At 46.5% G+C, this 21,579-nt stretch overlaps 1 protein-coding gene and 1 long non-coding RNA gene across 2 annotated transcripts; one reads left to right on the top strand and one right to left on the bottom strand.

The window, feature by feature from the left end:
* The first annotated feature begins 459 nt into the window (after window positions 1-459).
* On the top strand, window positions 460-3,173 carry MLNR (motilin receptor). The gene is given in 4 exon segments (XM_059903422.1): window positions 460-1,012; window positions 1,014-1,438; window positions 2,802-3,028; window positions 3,030-3,173. Coding segments are annotated over 4 exon segments (1,305 nt in total). The 5' UTR covers window positions 460-503.
* Window positions 3,174-3,817: 644 nt separating this feature from the next.
* Window positions 3,818-8,533, bottom strand: LOC132352460 (uncharacterized). Its single transcript, XR_009498717.1, has 2 exons — window positions 7,840-8,533; window positions 3,818-4,682 (listed from the first exon to the last, which is right to left on the bottom strand). It is a non-coding gene; the product is annotated as an uncharacterized LOC132352460 (long non-coding RNA).
* Between the last annotated feature and the right edge of the window lie 13,046 nt (window positions 8,534-21,579).

Below are 21,579 nucleotides of genomic sequence, written 5' to 3'. Positions count from 1 at the left end.
GGCTTCTCTCCTATTATTAGTATTGCGGCACCTTCCCGAACCGTCAAGACACGGCAGCCACCAGCCGAGGTCCCTCAGAAGGTCCCCCCTCTGAACCCAACCTACAAAAGAGCCCACGCTCCGCTGGGCCCAGGAACCAACCTCGCTGGGGTTCAGGAATCGCTTCCCGCGTCTGGGCGGGGCTCGTCCGCGGCGGCCGCCTCCCGCGTTCAGTTGGTGGGGAGGGAAGCGCCTGGAAGACGTGGAATACCACGGGCCTGGGAGCGGGAGCGGGGCCGGGGCAGGCCGGGCGGTGGCTGGGGGCGGGGACTGCGCGCCGCCCGGTTGGCAGCCCTGAAGGCGGACCCTGCAGAGCCGCGTTCCCGCGCGCGGTGCCGCCGGGCTCGGGCTGTGCAGGCGGCAGGGGTTTGGCGCGCCCAGCGCGCACCGGCCGCCGAAGGAAGCGCTTTGGCCGCGGGACCAGGCGCTAGGCTCCTGGCCCGGCCCGGGGGCGCGGCTCGCCCATGGGCAGCGCCGAGAACCGCAGCGAAGGCTCGGAGGGCGCGGGGGAGCCGCCGTGGGCCGAGCTGCTGCCTTGCGACGAGCGCCGTTGCTCGCCCTTCCCCCTGGGGGCGCTGGTGCCAGTGACCGCCGTGTGCCTGGGCCTGTTCGCCGTCGGGGTGAGCGGCAACGTGATGACGGTGCTGCTGATCGGGCGCTACCGGGACATGCGGACCACCACCAACTTGTACCTGGGCAGCATGGCCGTGTCCGACCTGCTCAGCATGGCCGTGTCCGACCTGCTCAGCATGGCCGTGTCCGACCTGCTCATCCTGCTCGGGCTCCCCTTCGACCTGTACCGCCTCTGGCGCTCCCGGCCCTGGGTGTTCGGGACGCTGCTCTGCCGCCTCTCGCTCTACGTGGGCGAGGGCTGCACCTACGCCACGCTGCTGCACATGACGGCGCTCAGCCTCGAGCGCTACCTCGCCATCTGTCGCCCGCTCCGGGCCCGCGTCCTCGTCACCAGCCGCCGCGCTCTGGGCCGTGGCGCTGCTCTCCGCCGGGCCCTTCTTCTTTCTGGTGGGCGTCGAGCAGGACCCCGGCCGCCACGCGGTCCAGGACCTTAACGGCACCGCGCAGCTCGCCCCCTCGCCCCGCGCCTCGCCGCCACCGCCACTCCTCGGGTCCTCGTGGGCGCCACCGCTGTCCCCGCCGTCGGGGCCCGAGGCGGCGGCGGCCGCGGCGCTGTTCAGCCGGGAGTGCCGGCCGAGCCCGGCGCAGCGGGGCGCGTTGCGCATCATGCTGTGGGTCACCACCGCCTACTTCTTCCTGCCCTTCCTGTGCCTCAGCGTCCTCTACGGGCTCGTCGGGCGGGAGCTGTGGAGGAGCCGCGGGCCGCTGCGAGGCCCGGCCATCTCCACTCGGGAGAAGGGACACCAGCAGACGGTCCGCGTCCTGCGTATGTGGCGCCGCCTCTGTTCCAAACACCCCAACCCACGGTCCAGGCTGTGTCCCCTTCCCCTGGTCTCCCAGCCCTCGGCGCCTCTTCTGGCCACGTTTCATTCTGTCGTTCTACCCCAGCCTCCACCTGCTTCTCCTTCTAGTCTCCAGAGAAAACCATCTCCCGTCCTCCAGGGGGCTCTGGGTCACCCCAGGCGTCCCTTGAGAGTGGGATATCCGGGTCCTGTAAACAGCAATTATTCTCCAAAGTCTCTGTGATCAGCGAGCTGGGCTGATCCAAGATGGATAATCGCAGGCTCTTAAGCCAACTGCCTGTCTCTGTTTGATGCTGCAGATGTGGAATTACAGAACCCTGGAGAAGACAGGATAGATCACGTTAAGATAAAGTTTCTTTTTTTTTTTTTTTTTAATAAATTTATTTATTTATTTATGGCTGTGTTGGGTCTTCGTTTCTGTGCGAGGGCTTTCTCTAGTTGCGGCAAGCGGGGGCCACTCTTCATCGCGGTGCGCGGGCCTCTCACTTTCGTGGCCTCTCTTGTTTCGGAGCACAGGCTGCAGACGCGCAGGCTCAGTAGTTGTGGCTCACGGGCTTAGTTGCTCCGCGGCATGTGGGATCTTCCCAGACCAGGGCTCGAACCTGTGTCCCCTGCATTGGCAGGCAGATTCTCAACCACTGCGCCGCCAGGGAAGCCCCCAAGATAAAGTTTCTTTACTTAATGTTATGTTATCCTGAAGACTAAAGTGAATCATGCCCATATCAAAAAAATAAATAAATAAAGATTGTGCAGACTTGTTGCAGAGTTCTTTTCAACCGAAAACAGAGAACATGTCTCCGAAGTGGGTTTGTGGAAGGAAGCCTGCCAGAACAGCATGTTAGTAGAAATCGCTCCTTCTGGTTTATGTCAGGCCTTGATAGTAAATGTATGAGCCGAATATTCAGTTTAAAGCTAGTATCGATGCTGTCTGCAACCTGGTAGTTTTTCTGGGGGTGGGGATTTGGCTAGGCAAGAGTTTTATTTATTTTGCTGTTACTTATTACTTCAGATGGTTTCCTGGGGATGCTTATTTGTTTTCGGATGCTTTAGCTAATTCTGGTGCCTATGTCTTGTTTTGCAGCGGTGGTGGTTCTGGTGTATATAGTTTGCTGGCTGCTTTTCCACGTTGGCAGAATCATTTACATAAATACCAAAGATTCCCGGATGATGTACTTCTCTCAGTACTTTAACATTGTTGCTCTGCAACTTTTCTATCTGAGCGCATCCATCAACCCCATCCTCTACAACTTCATTTCAAAGAAGTATAGAGCAGCGTTTGTTTTCGGATGCTTTAGCTAATTCTGGTGCCTATGTCTTGTTTTGCAGCGGTGGTGGTTCTGGCGTATATAGTTTGCTGGCTGCCTTTCCACGTTGGCAGAATCATTTACATAAATACCAAAGATTCCCGGATGATGTACTTCTCTCAGTACTTTAACATTGTTGCTCTGCAACTTTTCTATCTGAGCGCATCCATCAACCCCATCCTCTACAACTTCATTTCAAAGAAGTATAGAGCAGCGGCCTGGAAACTGCTGCTAGCCAGGCGGTCCAGACAAGAGAGGTTTCTGCAGAAGCAGGGCGGCTGAAGGGGACCCTGGAGGAGACACGGTTGGCTGCACCGAGACCAGCGCTAATGTACAGACACGGGCAACCAGCATGGCCAAACACAGCGCATCATCCCATAGCTCTGGGACTTAAGGGAAAAACAGGTCTGCAGGGAGAAAAGAACTGCGAGGGGGGAACCGATGCTGTTAGGGAGAACTAGAAAGAGTGGCTGACATTTCGCAAGTTGGTCAGCAACTTAGCATGATTTTTTTTTTTTAAACAAAGGTATGAAATGTAACTGTACCAGTCTCTCTGGTTTTCCTTTCATGTACCCCCTTGGGGACGTTCATTTTATCCTCCTGAAATCCCACATCACAAAATGTTCTCTGGGGAGGTTTTGTAAGTCCTCATTCTTCGGCTCTGGGGAAATATGACCACTCATTTTCCAGTTAACAAGTGATCCAGAGAGATGCTGCCATAAAAATTGTCACCTGTGAGGTCAGAGGTGTATTTTGTTTTATGTTTTGGATATAAATGTGATGATGCATCTACAAGGAATCCAGGATAATGAGAGTTTTAATCCAAGAAATTACTTAATGCTTATATATGGCAGCAAAAAATGTTTAGAAACAAGTGAAAGGAATTCTGGGTAGAGCCCAGTGTTCAGGGGTCCTGCCTCTCTCAGGCTCAGAGCAAATCATTAAGTTTAGGCACAGTACCCTCTTTCAGAACCTGGGTACCGAAGTCTGAGGGCAGGGAGCTGCAGCAGGATGTGGCTTCCACAAAGCGACTGTTGATCACATTGATAAGAGCTTTAATATGTCTTATTCGCCTCAGCTTGGTGGGATAAGCAATGATGGAACCAAGTCTGGGGTCTGAGTTTGAACTCTTAAGAGCCTTACCCACTCCCACCCCGAGAAGCTGCACTAACAGAAAAAATGAGAGTCAATGGATGTACTCAAGGGTGAGAGAGACTGTGCTGGACATTCTGGCCAACAACTCTGTAACTTTGTTTTAGTTTTTACAGTTTAAAACATAAACCTGTTTTTGGAGGGCTCCTACTGCCTCGCTGGACTCCAAAGGGCCTCAGTCAACCCAGGGTCTTATGAATGGCGCCCCCTGGAGGTAGGCAGGATACAACTAGGTCAGCTGTAAACTACAAATGGTGACTCCATAAACAAGGGTCCGCTCCACATGCTGACAAGGTCCTGTTGCTTTTTCATGTGATTGACTATGTACAGTGATGCCTTCAAGTCCCCTTGAAGTGTCCTAACACCCTGGCCCTTCCCTCAACTGGTGTGGCAGTGAAGAAGTCCCCCGTCTACACCATGTTTCTTCCAACTTGGGGCAGTGGTCCCTAAACTGTGTTCTGCAGATTTTCAGGGAGTATTTGAAAAAAGGATTCTGTGGTCAAATATGGCAGAAGAACAGTGCATGCTGTACCCACCTTCCCAAGAGTCACAACACAAAATATCCCATCAGAGGCTCTGAGAAGTTGTTGCTGGGGACACTGATGGAGGGTCTCACGGTGCAGGTGCCAGCCTTGTGCCACAGCCACTCCCCTGCTTGGTGGCACTAAGTGGGGACGTGCTGGAGATGCAACCACACAGTCTTTCTTCTCTCGGGAGTTCCTCTCTGGGACAGTCAGAAGCGGCTTCTTCCCTGTGGAAAATCATGGCTAAGAAACTTACTGATATGTTATTTGCAGTATAATATTTTAGATATAGAAGCAAAGACCTCTCCTTTGAGTTTTCTCATTCAGATTCTAGAAAAGAGGGATTTGCATCAAACTTTCCTGTGACCTAGGTGTGTTCCCAGGTGTGGGCATGAGGAGGATCACCCTTTCCTGCCACTGGGTCCCTGAGATGGAGTATCTGAATTCCATCCCGCCTGTGGATCGCTGTGCACCTGTTTTCAGAATGCCGATCTTACCCATTAGTGGATTGTGAGATGAGTGGAGAGTGTCACATGTTTCTTTATTGGGTTGCGAATAGAATAGAGAATCAGTGCATCACGAGTAGTAAGGCTAACTGTTGTGTTGTGAAACTTTTGTTTCAATTATATATTGGTGGGTATCTTTCATGGTTCATAAAATAAAATGTATTCTCATTGTGGGTCATGGTCAAAAATATTTGAAAAGCTGTTCTAAGGTCTAAAATTGTTCTCTGCCACAGAAGAAAGTGTCCTCTGGTGTTGACAACTGGCTATAAAGGGGAGGGGCGTCCTGGGAAGACTCGGGGTGGCCAAGTCAAGGATCACTGGAGAGGGATGGCTGGGCTGTGGGCCTCCCTCCGCCCTGGGGATGGTATCCTGGATGCTGTGTCTGGGACCTCTCGCTGCCCTCGGATGAAGATGTGTGCTGGGTCGCTGCAGGGCTCCTTCTGTAGGCCAAGTTGCTTTTTTTAGGTGAGGCACCAACCTTAGGGAAGGGTTTGTGTTTCATTCATTCACTCCACAAATATTCACCAAGCAACTGCTAAGTGCTAGACGTGTATGTCAAAATACTCTAGAAACATTAGTCCATGTCATGGTGTTGAAATCAATCAACTTTTTAATGGCCTTTTTGCCTTGAAATGTGTGATTGTTCATCTAGACTAACCTCAGATTCAGCTCACAGGCCAATAAAAGCACTCACATCGGATGGACCTGCAGAATTTCAGGTTAGTGTCATCTACACTACTTCCCTCCACCTTTCTACAGGAGACTTTTCCACTTTTGAAGCAATTGCACAGCACCTCCGAGGACCCAGGAGTCCAGGGGACATGAGAGCAATGTGTTGATGATGTTTGAAAGTCTGAACATGGCCTCTCCTACCATTTCTACCCAAGTAACAGTAACATTTGCTAGTATGTGGAACCATTCACATATAAGTATTAGTGATTGTACAAGTGCTTTAAGTGGAGCTTTAATAAAAGGCTTTCTTAAACGTAGCTGTGAGGCCATTTTCAATTGTGAGCCAACTTTCTAAAGATTCAGAACTCTAAATATTACAAAGAACCTAGTCAGCTCTGAGCAGCCTTCCAAAATCAGCATCCCCGCTCCTAGGAGCACAGGAACCTTTGTCATTGAGAGGCATGTGATCTGTGGGTGGCATGCTTTGTGGCAGTCACTCAGCGTGTCCCTCACTCTATGTAAGCTACAAGGAGGTGACAAAGGCAGACTCTACTGGCCACCTTCTTAGGAAAACAACACACACACTTTTGAAAGATTAGCAGACGCTTGTGTAATAAAGGGCCAAAAAGTGCCAGCCGGACCAGGAGACCTGAGTGTGGGCAGTCAGGCGATGCTCTATGTGAATCTTTTTCACAGCACTTGGTCCGTCACATCTTGGGGACTGGTTCCCAGAGTTTGTAACTTGCTCCCTAAGGACAGACTGTGCTTTATCCCCCTTGGCATCTCTTGCCCACAGGTAGATATGTGTTGAACTCAACCGGACAGGGATCTTCACCCCAATGGGTGGACAGAGATGGAGGCTGAGTAAGCAGATGACTGGGACGTCCATTCTGAGCCATCGGTCAGCCGGAGGGAAAGCACAGGACAGGGGCGAAAATGGCACACAGGGGGCGTGGGTGCTGAAGGGAGTAGAGGACAGGGCTCTGAGGAAGAGGAGAGGAGGGAGGCAAGGGCACTGGTGTAATCAGGAGTTGGAGCCTGCAGAGCAAATGAAGCAGGGTCTGGGGAGGCTGAGCCTGGGAGGCAGGCTGGGACCAGTTAGATACTGTAATCCAGGCACAGGGCACTCGTGGGGTAGAGGGGTGACACTGGATCAGTAACACACCAGGTTCAGCACCTCCAAGACGCCAGCAACCTCGTGGCCTCAGAACAGGGAGCATGCCTTTCCCCATCCTCAATCCCCAGTGCCAGGCAACCCCACCTTATTTTCCTGCATCTGTGCCTTTGCGCCCCACCCCAGCTCAGGAAGGCCCACAGCATGACGGGTCCAGTTTGACATCTCCTTTCCCTCATCTTTGCAGCGAGTGTGCAAGTCTCGAAAATGTTCCAATAATTCCTACGACTTATGATGATACAGAGATTAAAAAAAACTTTAAAAAAAATTTTTGTTTTGAAAACCTGCAGTTTTCAAAGTCGTGGTGTCTTAATTTTACTATAATGGTTATACCTGTTCATAACTGGAACATACATAGGGCTCCACGTGATCTCTGTTTCTGTCTTACTTCCACAATAATTCATTACTTTGTCATTACAGTGATTATTAGTGCCCTTCCCTCGGGCTTTTTATTCCCCTCTGTAATTCTCTAGAGCGGTGGTTCCCAAACTTTGGCACGCGTGAGAATCACCTGGAGGGAGAGCTAAAACACAGCTTGCTGGGCCTCACCCCCAAAATTCCAGATTCCGTGGGTCTGGGCTGGGACCCGAGAACGTGCCTTTCTCTCAAGTTCCCGGGGGATGCTGGTTCTGATGGTCTCGGGACCACCCTCTGGGAGCCGCTACGGTAGATGGTTGCTACAGAAAATGTGAGCCACAGGGCAGCGGCATGAGCATTACCTCTCGTCTTGTTCACATGCAGACTTTCAGGCCCCACCCCGGAACCTTCTGAGTCAGAATCTGAATTTTAACAAGAGCCCCAGGCGCTTCCGACGCACACTGAAGTTTGAGAAGCACCAATCGAGAGGCTAGACCGACGGCATCAGAATCTCTGGGGGTTGAACCCAGACGTGGTTTTCACAGCTCCTCAGGTGATTCCAATGTGCAGACAAGACTGCGAACCATCAGTAGGCTCTCCCTCACCGAAATCTCTTCCATTCTCGCTCCACCCTCTCCCCCGCCCCACCCCTTTCCTCCCTTTCCCTGTATTTACCTCCGGATAAAAGAAAAGAGACGAAGATAGTAAACAAAGATACTGCAGGTGGGTTTGGGCGGTGGATTCATGGGAAAGTCATTTATATTCCAGCAGAAACTCTGGAATGACTGTGGTCCGGCGATGGCTCCCTGGCTCCTCAGCCCCCCGGTCCCCTTAACGTCTCCCGCCCACGCCGAGGTCCTTCCACGCGCGGGCCACGCTGAGCCCACGCTTCCGCGACTGCTCCTTTCCGTCACCAGGCCTCCACCCTGTTTCCTGCTCTTCTAAACATCTTCTATTCTTCTTTTCCCTCAAGTCCTGACTGGCTCCGTGCGCTTTTCCTCAATTCCTCCAGAAAAGGCCTTCTCAGCTCTTCCTGTGGCCTTCTCGGGGGCGTGAGACCCCATGTCACCTGTGGCCCTGGCGGGCAGCCCCGGGACTTGTGCCTGGTGCTGGTTACTGAGGTCAGCCGGGCGGACGCGCCGGGCTGCGGGTCCCAGGGAGCGGGCCTTGACTCTGCGAAGCCTCAACCAGAGCTTGCTCCACGCTCCAAAGTCACGTCAGGTCTCCAACCTTTCAACGTTATCGTAACTGAGGCCCTAAAACTCAGAGGCTGGCTGCATACGGGAGAAGAGGAAGTCAGAACTCCGACATTTTAGGTCTGTTTGAAAGAAACGGGCTGCCAGAGGCCCGGGTGCGTGGCGCAGCGAGCGGCGCGTGCGCGCCGAGGTCTGCCGTCTGCGCCTGCGCGCAATCTCCGCGCCAGCCCGGGCCGTGGGAGCGCCGGCCCTGCGGGGAGCTGCGTCCCGTCCCAGCTTCGCTCTCCGCGCGTCAATTCACAGGCGGACGTGGACAGACAACAACAGAAAATGGTGTTGCCACAGCGGGAATCAGCAATTTTGCACAGGGAGCTATGGGAGATGTTGCTTACTGTAGTTTGCCTGAAGTTGGGACAAAATTGAACAAACAAGAGGAGTTTGGTGCTTTGGAAAGTTTGAAAGCTGCTTGTCTACTCTTCTTCCTCCGTCAGAAGTAACTGAAATTAACGAAGCTCTGGCAGAAAATCCAGGACGTGTCCAAAAAATCTTGTTATGAAGATGATTGGCTGATCAATGTGACACTCAGTAACCCTTCAGAACTAGATGAACTAATGAGTGAAGAAGCATATGAGAAACACAAAATCTATTGAGTGAAAATAGAACCCCTAAATAAACTAGTATGAAACAACTTAATCTAGCATAGTTGTCTTAAATTAGTTGTGGATAGATTTTTTAAAAAGCAATTTGTAGCAAAGGAAACTACTTGCAACATGTTACCAGAAGAAAATACCCCTTAACTTCCTAATGACTGCAGATAAACACTATGCATCTTTTCCACAGCACCCTATGATTTTTAGGCTAGGCTCCAGTTACAATACTCAGAATTCCTGAAATTATCTGTGGTAAAACTAGTTATAAAAATTATGTAATTCAAGGATAACATAACATTGTTATCTTAAGCCTTATAACAGCTTACAGCCATCCCTGTATTGGGTCAAAATACTTAACGATCTTCCCATTGGAAATAACTGGCGGTGGAGAAGTTTTTGTTAGTTGTACAGTGTCAGATGAAGAACAATACTATCTTAATTTTGCAACATACTGTGTTTGCTGGTGCTATTTTTATACAATGAAGCTACAGCCTTGCAGGAAAATAAGAGAGAGTTTAATAATAAAATATTCAACTTAAAAAAATTAAAAAGAAATAGGCTGTAGAGGTGGTTTAGCAGGGGACAATAATGAATTCCATTTTCTTTTTTAAAATCGAAGTATAGTTGATTTACAATATCGTTAGTATGAATTCCATTTCAATTCATCTCTTTTCCAGTGACCCCATCCCGTTGTTGCATCCTCCCACAACCACTGGGAAATAGGTCCCAATAGTCAAATCTTAAGAAATGCTGCAATACCATGGAAACTGGTTTTTTTTTGGGGGGGGCGGGGAGGGCAGGGAATTGCCCCATAGAAATTCTTTTTGACCATAGAGCTATTTTTTTTCCCTCCCATTTTGTAACATTCCACAGAACACTCCAGTTTGAAATACCAGAGGGAAGTGTGGGTATGAAATCAGGGCTAATGATAAAGACTGGGGAGTCAACAGCTTAGAAGTGATCATTTAAACAAGTGGTTCTCAAACTTTAGCTTGCATCAGAACAACTGATGGGCTTCTTAAAACACAGATTGCTGGGCCCCACCCCAGAAGACCTGATTCTGTGTGCCTGGGCCCGGGCCTGAGAATGTGCATTTCTGTCTGGTTTCCAGGTGATACTGCAGCAGCTAGTCCAGGACCACACTTGGAGAACCACTGATGTAAGTGATAGGAACAGATGACCTCTCCAAGGAGAAAGCTGGGAGAGAGAAAAGAAGAGGCTTAGGGTTACATGCTAATGTTCCAGCGCAGGCTGGAGAACTCACTGAACCAGGCAGAAGGGGCAGAAAAAGGGAAAGGGATGAATTGATACTACCCAAAGGAAGAGAGTGTCAGGGATCAAGTACCCAGAGAATACAAAGAGAATGAAGTAGGGTTATTAGATAAAATACAAGATTACTAGTTCAATTTGAAATTTGGATGAACAACAAATGATTTTCTTTAGTATAAGTTTAATAAGTATACATATGATGTACTTAATCCCAATTTACATGACTCATGATTATTCGACTTAATGATGGTGTAAAAGTGGTACGTGTTCTATAGAAACCATACTTTGAATTTTGAATTTGATCTTTTCCCGGGCTACCTATGTGCAGTATGATCCTCTCTCGTGATGCTGGACAGCAAGACATAGCTCCCAGTCAGACCATGATCACGACAGTAAACAACCTGTACACTTACAACAATTCTGTACCCAGACAGCTATTGTTTTTCCCTTTCAGTACAGTATTCAATAAATTACATGAGATATTCAATAACTTATTATAAGATTGGCTTTGTGTTAGATGATTTTGCCCAACTGTAGGCTAATATAAGTGTTCTGAGCACATTTAAGGTAGGCTAGGCCAGGCCATGATGTTCAGTAGGTTAGGTGTGTTAAATGCATTTTTGACTTATGATGTTTTAAATTTATGATGGGTTTATCAGGATGTAACCCCATCACAAGTCAAGGAAGATCTGTACTAAAAATATCATTCGTTATTTATCTGAAATTCAAATTTAACTGGACACTGTATTTTTATTTGTTAAATCTGGTATCCCTAAAAGAAGGGTAATGGAAAGGCCCCAGGATTTGGCAAAAAGAAGGAACTTGGAGAGCCTTTCAATGGAGTGTTGAGGGCAGGAGCCAGAAGCTGCTAAGTTACAGAGAAAATGGCTGTGGAACAGGGCTGAGGTGGTCCTGCCTTGGGGCTTCCATGAAAAGGGATCCCAGCAGCTGAGTAAGGGGCTTTGCTGCTGGTCCTGCCCTAACTTGTACCCCAGGCCAAGAGCCAGTCTCTCTTGCTGTGGCTTGTGCCCAAGCTCCTGGGAGCACAGGGCACTTGTGTGCTGAGTATTTGCAACTCACACTGATGTTCTTAAATCACAAAACTGAAGAAATGTGTCTGATTCAGAACCTCCTGAAACAGAGTATGTAATAAAAATGTGTTGAACTGAATGCATTTAATTTATATATAATCCATTCTTGGCAACTTTGAAAGGCCTTATTTTTCTTTCTGCCAAGGTGTGGAGTAAGATAAAATTTTGTTAAGTGACCGATCAATTCACAAGGTTGAGGGGGGTGGTTCTCATTCTGGAAAAACATATCTCTGTGTGACAATTGAGACCACAGATAATGAAGTAATATTTCACTGTATGTGTAGAATCTGGCACCATGCCCAGCACGTAGTAAGGACTTAATAAAAGTACTTATATGTGTATAGAGAATACTACACATTTTGAGCAGGGAGAAAGACTGATTTCTTAAAAAGTTAGTGCATTGCAATATTATAATTGAATGTTTAATTACATAATTATTGCAATGTATTTATAATAATACAATGTACTTGGCACACTGTTCAGCATGTGGTAACCCTCAGTGTGAGCCAGCATTACTGTCCTCAGTTCATATGCTACTTTCCCTCGTTAGAAAGAATCAGTCTTTCTCCCTGTCCAGAATGTCCTCCATACACACAGTGGAGGCTGATCATGGAGTAGTGATGTGGTCAGGTATATACTGTGCCCAGTGAATTGCCTTCCAAAATGAAAGTCCTGCCCACCCAGCTTTTACAGAAATATTCCCATGGTATCTATACACTCTGCTCTTCATGGAAAGTCAGGGCTTGTTATTGTTATTGCATTGAGAACACCTGAGGAAGACCGTTCTCTTTTCCAACAGTCGCTGCAGGTGCTTATAGGATTTGACAATGTAATAGCTGCCCTTTGTCAGAGCATGGAAAAAGGTATACTAACTGAAGGAAATGGGCCTTCTTCAATAGGCAGGAGGATATTGTGCTTTTGAAATGTAAGTGGAGCTCTTGTAGGCCTTTGTTTTATATAAAGACAGTATAAAGAATGACACAGGCTGGAGGGAATAGCTTTATAGCTGGTCAAGCATTTGTGCTCTGTAGTATGTTAACAGATTTCTATTTCATTGGTTTCATTTGTCCTTCTTAAAAATGTCCCATCTTAACAAGAGCCGTTGGGGAAAAAAATCCAGCGACAAACTTCTGGCATCTTCTTGGCAGCCAGCTGCTCGACTACTGTGTCACATTCACAAATGAAGTGATGGAAAATAGGGAGTTTTATTATGATTTCTGGTTTGAGGAAGCCACAGATTTGGTCACTAAACACGATAGTCAAATGAAACTTTGTGGGAAGTTCTGCAGGGCTTGCCAAGGTAACCTAGAATCTCAAGTAACCTTTGAGGTTATTATAAACAGTCAATGTTCCAACAGTGGAGGACATTATTCAGTATCTTGGAGAAAGATTCCCAGATCAGCACCTCAAAGCCCTCACATTAAGACATGAATCATCCCCAGCTCAACATGTCAGAGGAGCACTGTGCCAACATGTATAGAGTGACTTACCAATCCTGACACTCTCCGTGGAGATTCATTCCCAGAGGCTCAAGTGGAAAAAGAGGAAAAGATAAAGTGCTTCTGTCCACAATTTATGATGCTCTACAGCTGCCTGATATTTATGTATTTTTCCTAATGCTTCCATATTGCTTAAGGTCCTGCGGATTCTTCCCAGGATGAAGATGGAGAGGAAGCACGAATGCAAGCATCACAAAACACACCCCCAAACACAGACTCAACAGAGGTCAAGTCATGGAGCTTTGTGAACATAACTCTTAATACAAAACATGATCTGGATTTCATGAGACACACACAGAAAACTCTACACAATGTGTCAGAGCTTCCTAAAGTAATTCAGAAATCACTGAAAGTATCCAAGAGAATTTTTAAAGGTGCCTTTTATTGGTTTATTAGGAGGCAAAGCTGTAAGGTACATGCAGGCCACTTAGTCATTGAAGGTAAATTTGCCAACAGGCCTCTCACCAAATCCATCAGCCACTGACCACTCACCTGTTGAACAGCCACAATCTGAAGTTGCAGACTTTGAAGACTTCTGTGTTCTCCAAGAAGATGGTATTGAAAGTGCTGCTTTGAGATTCCCCCCTGGTGGCATAATGGCAGGGCTGAAGTCATTTGGGACATGATGTTTATTATCATTGATCTAATGACCAGGATTTGAGTTATCAGTTCTTTGAAGCAATAAATGTTGAGGAAGTAGGGAGTGAAAAGGGAGGAGAACACATTTATAAAGTGCAATGGTGCTTCTGACTTAAGTACATTATGTTTGGAGTACGTTGTTAAAAATCTGTAATGGCTGGTTGTGGAAGGTACCAGAAAGTGATAGAAGCCATGTGCTCACCTGAAGAGGATTTCAGTGTAGACTTTGTCCTCAAGGGAACGTAAGTCCACCCGAACTGGACATCAGCTTTTTAGCAGATGTACCATGAACACTGTTTCACAGGCGAGACAGAACCTGAGTTCGCAGATGTTGATGACTGATTTGTCTGGTTTTGCCCGTTTTCCTTTGGGTGTTTTTCCATAACCATATCTGCTTCCTCATCTTGATTTATATGCATAACCAGGAAAACTGGTCTTCTTGCAAAAATAGGAGTTTTGTGGTTTATCTAGGAAGAATACAGAAAATATTGCCTTCTTGTTGGTGAAGATGAACAATTTTGTGGTTCATTTCAATCTAATAAAATGTGGACTTTGTTTAAAAAACGAAACAAAAAAGCAACACTGTAGAGTAACTGTCTAGAGTACTTAGGCGGGATGAGGTGAGATAGGTGGGATGCACATGTCAGCCAAGAATATTCACCTTTGGTCATACAAGTGACCATGTAAATGTGAGTACATTATGTTTAAGTTGGTGTGTTAAGATATCACGTGTGTTGTTTTCTAAGTATGCAGATACCAGCTTCACTTCCCCTTCATCCTCAAGGCACATTGAACTAAAGAATCCTCAAATTCGAACATTCTTTTTTTTTTTTTAGTTAATTAATTAATTAATTTTTGGCTGCATTGGGTCTTTATTGATGCACACGGGCTTTCTCTAGTTGCAGCGAGTGGGGGCTGCTCTTCGTTGTGGTGCATGGGCTTCTCATTGCAGTGGCTTCTCTTGTTGCGGAACACAGGCTCTAGGTGTGTGGGCTTCAGTAGTTGTGGCACATGGGCTCAGTAGTTGTGGCTCACGGGCTCAGTAGTTGTGGCTCATGGGCTCAGTAGTTGTGGCTCACAGGCCCTAGAGCACAGGCTCAGTAGTTGTGGCAAACAGGCTTAGTTGCTCTGTGGCACGTGGGATCTTCCCAGACCAGGAATTGAACCTGTGTCCCTGCATCGGCAAGTGGATTCTTAACCACTGCACCACCAGGGAAATCCTGAACATTCTTTTTGATTTAAATGAATTTGTATTCCAAAAAGGACCGAAGACAATTTACAAAAATGCCCCCAAATAAGACAAACATTAAGGAAATGGAGAAAGTAGAAACTAAGTAAAAACTAGTGTAGGTAACATAAGATTATAATACCAGAGAGAAAGTGAGGACATGAAACTCATGCCTTGGTGTCTGGTTAGGAAGGTCACATGATTCACAGGAGACAGGAGAGTTTATCCTGTGGGGACTCCAAGATGACATCCTATAAGCTAGAAAACCGTAATAATCTTTACAGCATAATAATAACCAACAGTAATCTTTACAGCAATCAGCACTGAGTATCATAGGGCTTTTTCTCATCAGGCCAATGAGAAAATTTATCCCACACTTGGAAAATGATAGAAGGTGATTACTTGATTTTTTTTTTAATGCCTTTTCTATTATTAGAAAATAATATGGCTGCTTGAGTAAAAGCAGGACCTTGTCAAATGGAACTCTCACTTGATATTCTGGGGGAAGGCAAATTTGTTGGCACAACTTTTTTTTTTTTTTAAATTAATAACACAACTGATAAAAAACAGTGACAATTTATAGCCTGTGAGATGAGAGGTTTGCAGAAACTGATAAAGTATTAGGATTTTATAGCCTGGTAGAAAAGTTACCCCAAAGGTGTTATGGTTTAATCAGCCTGAAGAAAGTTAACTAGGCATATGGTATGGAGGGGGTTCACAACAGGCTGTCCCAGAAAGTATCACTTTCACATGTGGATTATTTTGAACTGAAAGCAGTCAAGACCCAGCAGACTCAGGAAAAGCTTTTTACCTCCCTCTTAACTGCCTAAAAGAAATTAGAAAGAGGCCCTGTACCAGGAAGAGAGCTATTACCCGATATCACGTTTTCTTCTGAGAGACTTACCTGCACCTCTGGCAAACATCTGTTTACCAAACATCTGCTCTTCTCCTCTTCCCACGAATGGCCCTCCTCCATTTGAAGGCCCAGACCCTTGTCCCTTTTCTCAGCTCAGGGTGGTATATAAGCCTCAGTTGCCTGGCTGCCTTTTGAGTCTCCTATCTTTGCGGCTCTCCCTTACATAGTAATTAAAATGGTTTTTCTTTCACTAATCTGTCTTTTGCTACAAGGGCGTCTCAGCCAAGAACCTAGAAGAGTAGAGGGGAAACTGTTTTTCCTCCCCTACAGTATGAGCTATTTTACTTAGTCCTCTCCTTTCCAAATGTTAAGATCCCCATTCTTCCAATCCGCTCTGCACTAGGGCACGCTGCCATCACCAGAGGTTCCCTCGGTTCTGAGTTAAAGGAGGGGGAGTTGGTTGAGTTGTACTGGAAAACAAACACACTGATTTGTTTACATACTGACCATGGCTGCTTTTGTGACATGACAGAGACCCAATGGCCCACACAGAGTAAAATATCTACAATTTGGGCCTTTACAGAAAAAGTCTGTCAACCCCTGAATTAAAATGAAACTTTGACTCCTGTTCCTAAACTGGTATGAAAATTTTGCTTTTCAATATCAGCTAATGTTGGTAGATGATGTGATGCCAAAAACAACTTATGGAAGCAACTCCACAGAGGGCCAAAATACTGCTGCTAAATACCAGGGACTCAGCATCTCCAGGGGTGGGTGGGGCCCAGGAATCCAGGTTTTAAGACGGTCTCTGGGCGACTCACATGCACGTGCAAGTTTCAGACTTGCTGGGCCCTCTGGTCTAGACCGGCGGTTCTGTCCAGATTCTGCCTCAGTAGGTTTGAAGTGGGGCCAAAGATTTTGCATTTCTAATAAGCCCCTGAGTGATGCTGATGTTGCTGGCCCAAGGGCCTTAGTTTCCTTGCCTATAAATTGGAGATGATGAAGATCTATATCATTGGGTTGTTGTGAGTATTAAATGAAGTGATGAACATATATATCCTGCTCCCACCCCTCTCAAGCTGTGTCTGCTTGACCAAGGTACTCAGTGTCTTGGTTCTTATAAGTAGGAATAATAATAAAAATACCCACTTCATAATAAGGTTGCTGAAAGGAGTAAATGAGATAATATATGTAAAGTAGCTAGAACGGAGCCTGGAACATAGTAAATGCGGAGTAATGTAAGATACCATTATTATTACTATCATCATTGTTACATAAACTGACTGATGCAAGCAGCTATTCCATCAGCATTAGTTCCCTCTCTATTCCCTCTTACCTGTCCTCTCATCCCTACCCCTCCCTCCAAATTCTGTTGATTTCTAACATGTCTAATTAGAGAACCTCTTCAGGCTGCTGATCCAGAAATGCCCAAACCCAATCCAGAGGATGCCACACTAATGGGGACCCTGACCCCATTTGGACCATGGTATCAGGCCCACTGCCTGCCCACTCCCAGGCTGCCTATGGCAGAGTGACCCAGGGTAACACAGGAAGTGGGCTTGCCCGTCCTTCCAATCTCATGGGGCACAGACGTTCTCAGGGTTCCTGGACAGTCTTACTTTGTAGCACATTAATCTATGTGGCACCAAGTTTACTTTTCTGAGGACACCATTAGGGACAATATATGGAAAACCTGAGAAGTCATTTCTCTTTGGCAGCACTACCCTCCATAACAAAGCAGATGTTCCATGAAGGGCATCTGGATTTTGTTTTGGCTTCTCTTTGCTTCTTTGGGGTTTTAGTGCTGCCAGGAACTGCCTTCCAAGAACTGCTTAGGAAACCTTAATTTCTGGATTCAGGGTGGTGTTTATGGTTACATCTTTGCCTGATATGACCAAATTAGGGCCAATCCTTTGTACAAGGGTGCACTGGCCACCAGGAGTCCCTATTGGTCCTGTGGCCACCTTATCTCCAGGCATGCAAAAGACATGGTCACCGGTCATGTGTGCCTTCCACATACGAGAGCAAGACCGAGTGTGAGGTACATTTTCTTCTACAAGCCAGGTATTCAGTCTCTGCCAAATATCACCAGTATCAACAAATCCAGTATAGATACTATGTATGGATGATGAGCTCCATGGGACCTCAGCTTGTTTTGCTGTGAGAGGATTCTGTCCAAATAAACACACTGCTAGGACCAAGATTCCCAACCAACAGGACCTAGAATAAAAGGAAAAGATCTGGGTTACCTATAGAGAATAAGCAAATGAAACACAAAGTGGGGAGGGACACTAATTAATGATGCTGAGCACCTATTCTTTGCAGGAGCTGTGCTACTTGGAATCATTTAGTTTTCAAGAAAATTTGTGATAAACATATATCCCTCCCTCCCTTCCGCCATCCCCTCTATCCATCCCTCCTTCCTTCTTTCCTCCCTCCCTGAATAATTCAGTCAAAAAACCATTTGACAGGAATTCCCCGGTGGTCCAGTGGTTAAGACTCTGCACTTCCACTGCAGGGGGTGCGGGTTCAATCCTTGTTAGGGAAGTTCCACATGCTGCACAGTGTGGCCAAAAAAAAAAAAAGCCATTTGACAACCTCCCCTCCTCTCCTTTTCCCCTCCCTCCCCTTCCCTTGAAGGCAGAAGGGGCTGTAGAGGCAGAAGCACAGTGGCTGGGAAGCCAAGGAGGTAGCCACTGTGCTAGGGAGATTGGTCACATAGGGGGAATTGAGTGGGGAAAAAAAGAAAAAAGCTATATTGAGAATAATGGGAGCCAGGCTTCCTGCTGTTTGGAGAAGAGACTTGCAAGTATGGCAAGGGGGAAGGCTAGAAGAAACCCTGGTGTGCTAGACTGGAATTGAAGGTATTGGTGTGAACTCTTTTAGCTAGCTAGCTATTGAGAGAGATACAGTTATATGAGTGTGTGTACATGTATTTATACACACATATATAGATATAAATGTTTTGTAGATCTAGCCTCTCAGAGGGTCTAGTGGTAATGACATACCAGTAGCAATGAGCACACTTACTGCCTAGATCTTAAGTTTTTAAACACTAAGGAGCGGGGGATTGGAAACAAGATGGTGGAGGAGAAGGCCCTTGAGCTCACCTCAAGGTCTCATAACAACATCAAGAACACAACTAACTGCTGAACAGCCATCAATAAAAGAGACTGGACCTACTAAAAAAAATATTCTACATCCAAAGACATAAAAAAGAAACCAAATGAGACAGTAGGAGGGGCACACATGTGATCTAATCAAATGCTATACCTCCCGGATGAGCAACCTACAAACTGAAGAATAATTATATCACAGAAGTCTTCCCACAGGAGGAAGAGTTCTGAGCCCCAGGTCAGGCTCCCCAGCCTGAGGGTCTGGCATGGGAGGATGAGCCCCCAGAGCATTTGGCTTTGAAGGTCAGTGGGGCTTGATCACAGGAGCTCCACAGGACTGGGGGAAACAGAGACTCTACTCTTGGAGGGTGCACACAAGGTCTCATACACACTGGGACCCAGGGCAAAAGCAGTGACTTCACAGGAGTCTGGGCCAGACCTACATGCTGGTCTTGGAGGGGGTGGGGGGAGGGTGGCCATGGCTCTCTCTGGAGTCATAAAAGCCGGTGGCAGAAATATTGGAGAGTGTTCATCTACTTGAACTCTTGTTGGAGGCAAACATCTTGCTTGGGTAATTAGCACCAAGATCTGGCTCCATCCAGAGCCTGTAGGCTCCAGTGCCTCAGGCCAAACACCCAACAGGGCGGGAACACAACCTATCCATTAGCAGACAGGCTCCCTAAAGACTTCCTGAGCCCACAGCCACATTTAGACATGCCCTGAGACATGGCCATGCCCATTGGAGAGCCAAGACCCAGCTCCATCCACCACTGGGCAGGCACTGATCCCTCCCACCAGGAAGCCTGCAAAAGCCTCTAGACCAACCTCATCCACCAGAGGGCAGACACCAGAAGCAAGAAGACTACAATCCAGTAGCCTGTGGAACTGAGTCTGCAAAGGCAAGTCAGAACCTACCCTGGGACCAGCTGGTCATTGGCCCTTAGATGACAAGAGGGGAGTGCACTGCTGGGGCATATAGGACAACCCCTACAGACGGCCACTTTTCCAAGGTCGAGAAACATAACTAACATTCCACATACATAAAAACACAAATAGAAATTGAGACAAAATGAGATGGCAGAGGAATATGTTTCAGACGAAGGAACAAGATAAAACCCCAGAAGAACAACTAAGTGACATGGAGCTAGACAATCTACCCAAGAAAGAGTTCAGAGTAATGACTGTGAAGATGATCCAAGAACTTGGGAAAAGAATGGATGCACAGAGGGAGAAGTTACAAGAAGTTCTGAACAAAGAGTTAGAAAATATAGAGAGCAACCAAACCGAGTTGAAGAATACAATAATTGAAATGAAAAACACACTAGAAGGAATCAATAGCAGAATAAATGAGGCGGAAGAATGGGTAAGTCAGCTGGAAGACAGAGTGGTGGAAATCATAGCCATGGAACAGAATAAAGAAAAAAGAATGAAAAGAAATGAGGACAATCTAAGAGACCTCTGAGACAATCACAAACACACCAACATTCACAAACACACCAACATTCACATTATAAGGGTCTCAGAAGCAGAAGAGAGAAAGAAAGAGCCTGAGAAAATGTTGGAAGAGATAATAGCTGAAAACTTCCCTAACATGGGAAAGGAAACAGTCACCCAAGTCCAGGAAGCACAGACAGTCCCAGGCAGGATAAACTCAAGGAGCAATACGTTGAGACACATAGTAATCAAATTGACAAAAATTAAAGATAAAGAGAAAACATTAAAGGCAACAAGGGAAAAGCAACAAATAATATACAAGGGAAACCCATAAGGTTACCAGCTGATTTTTCAGCAGAAAGTCTGCAGGCCAGAAGGGAATGGCATCATATATTTAAAGTGATGAAAGGGGAAAACCTACAACTAAGAATACTCTACCCAAGTAAGACTATCATTCAGATTTGATGGAGAAATCAAAAGCTTTACAGACAAGCTAAAGCTAAAAGAATTCAGCACCACCAAACCAGCTTTACAACAAATGCTAAAGGAACTTCTCTAGGTGGAAAAGGCTGCAACTAGAAACAAGAAAACTATGAGAAGACCTAAATAGACACTTCTCCAAAGTAGACATACAGATTGCCAATAAACACATGAAAAGATGCTCAACATCACTAATCCTTAGAGAAATGCAAATCAAAACCATAATGAGGTATCACCTCACACCAGTCAGAATGGCCATCATCAAAAAATCTAGAAACAATAAATGCTGGAGAGGGTGTGGAGAAAAGGGAACCCTCTTGCACTGTCGGTGGGAATGCAAATTGATACAGACACTATGGAGAACAGTATGGACGTTCCTTAAAAAACTAAAAATAGAACTACCATATGACCAAGCAATCCCACTACTGGGCATATACCCTGAGAAAACCATAATTCAAAAAGATACATGTACCACAATGTTCATTGCAGCACTATTTACAATAGCCAGGACATGGAAGCAACCTAAATGTCCATCGACAGATGAATGGATAAAGAAGATGTGGCACATATATACAATGGAATATTACTCAGCCATAAAAAGGAATGAAATTGAGTTATTTGTAGTGAGGTGGATGGACCTAGAGTCTGTCATACAGAGTGAAGTAAGTCAGAAAGAGAAAACAAATACTGTAGGCTAACGCACATATATGGAAACTAAAAAAAATGGTACTGATGAACCTAGTGGCAGGGCAGGAATAAAGATGCAGACGTAGAGAACAGACTTGAGGACATAGTGGGGGAAGGGGAAACTGGGACGAAGTGAGAAAGTAGCATTGACATACATACACTACCAAATGTAAAATGGATGGCTAGTGGGAAGCTGCTGCATAGCACACGGAGATCAGCTCAATGCTTTGTGACGACCTAGAGAGGTGGGAGGGAGGCTCAAGATGGAGG

Source organism: Balaenoptera ricei, chromosome 18, assembly GCF_028023285.1.
Source record: "Balaenoptera ricei isolate mBalRic1 chromosome 18, mBalRic1.hap2, whole genome shotgun sequence".
Lineage (NCBI taxonomy): Eukaryota > Metazoa > Chordata > Mammalia > Artiodactyla > Balaenopteridae > Balaenoptera > Balaenoptera ricei.
The sequence above is the reverse complement of the archived record's forward strand: the minus strand, read 5'-3'. Positions and strand labels throughout refer to the sequence as shown.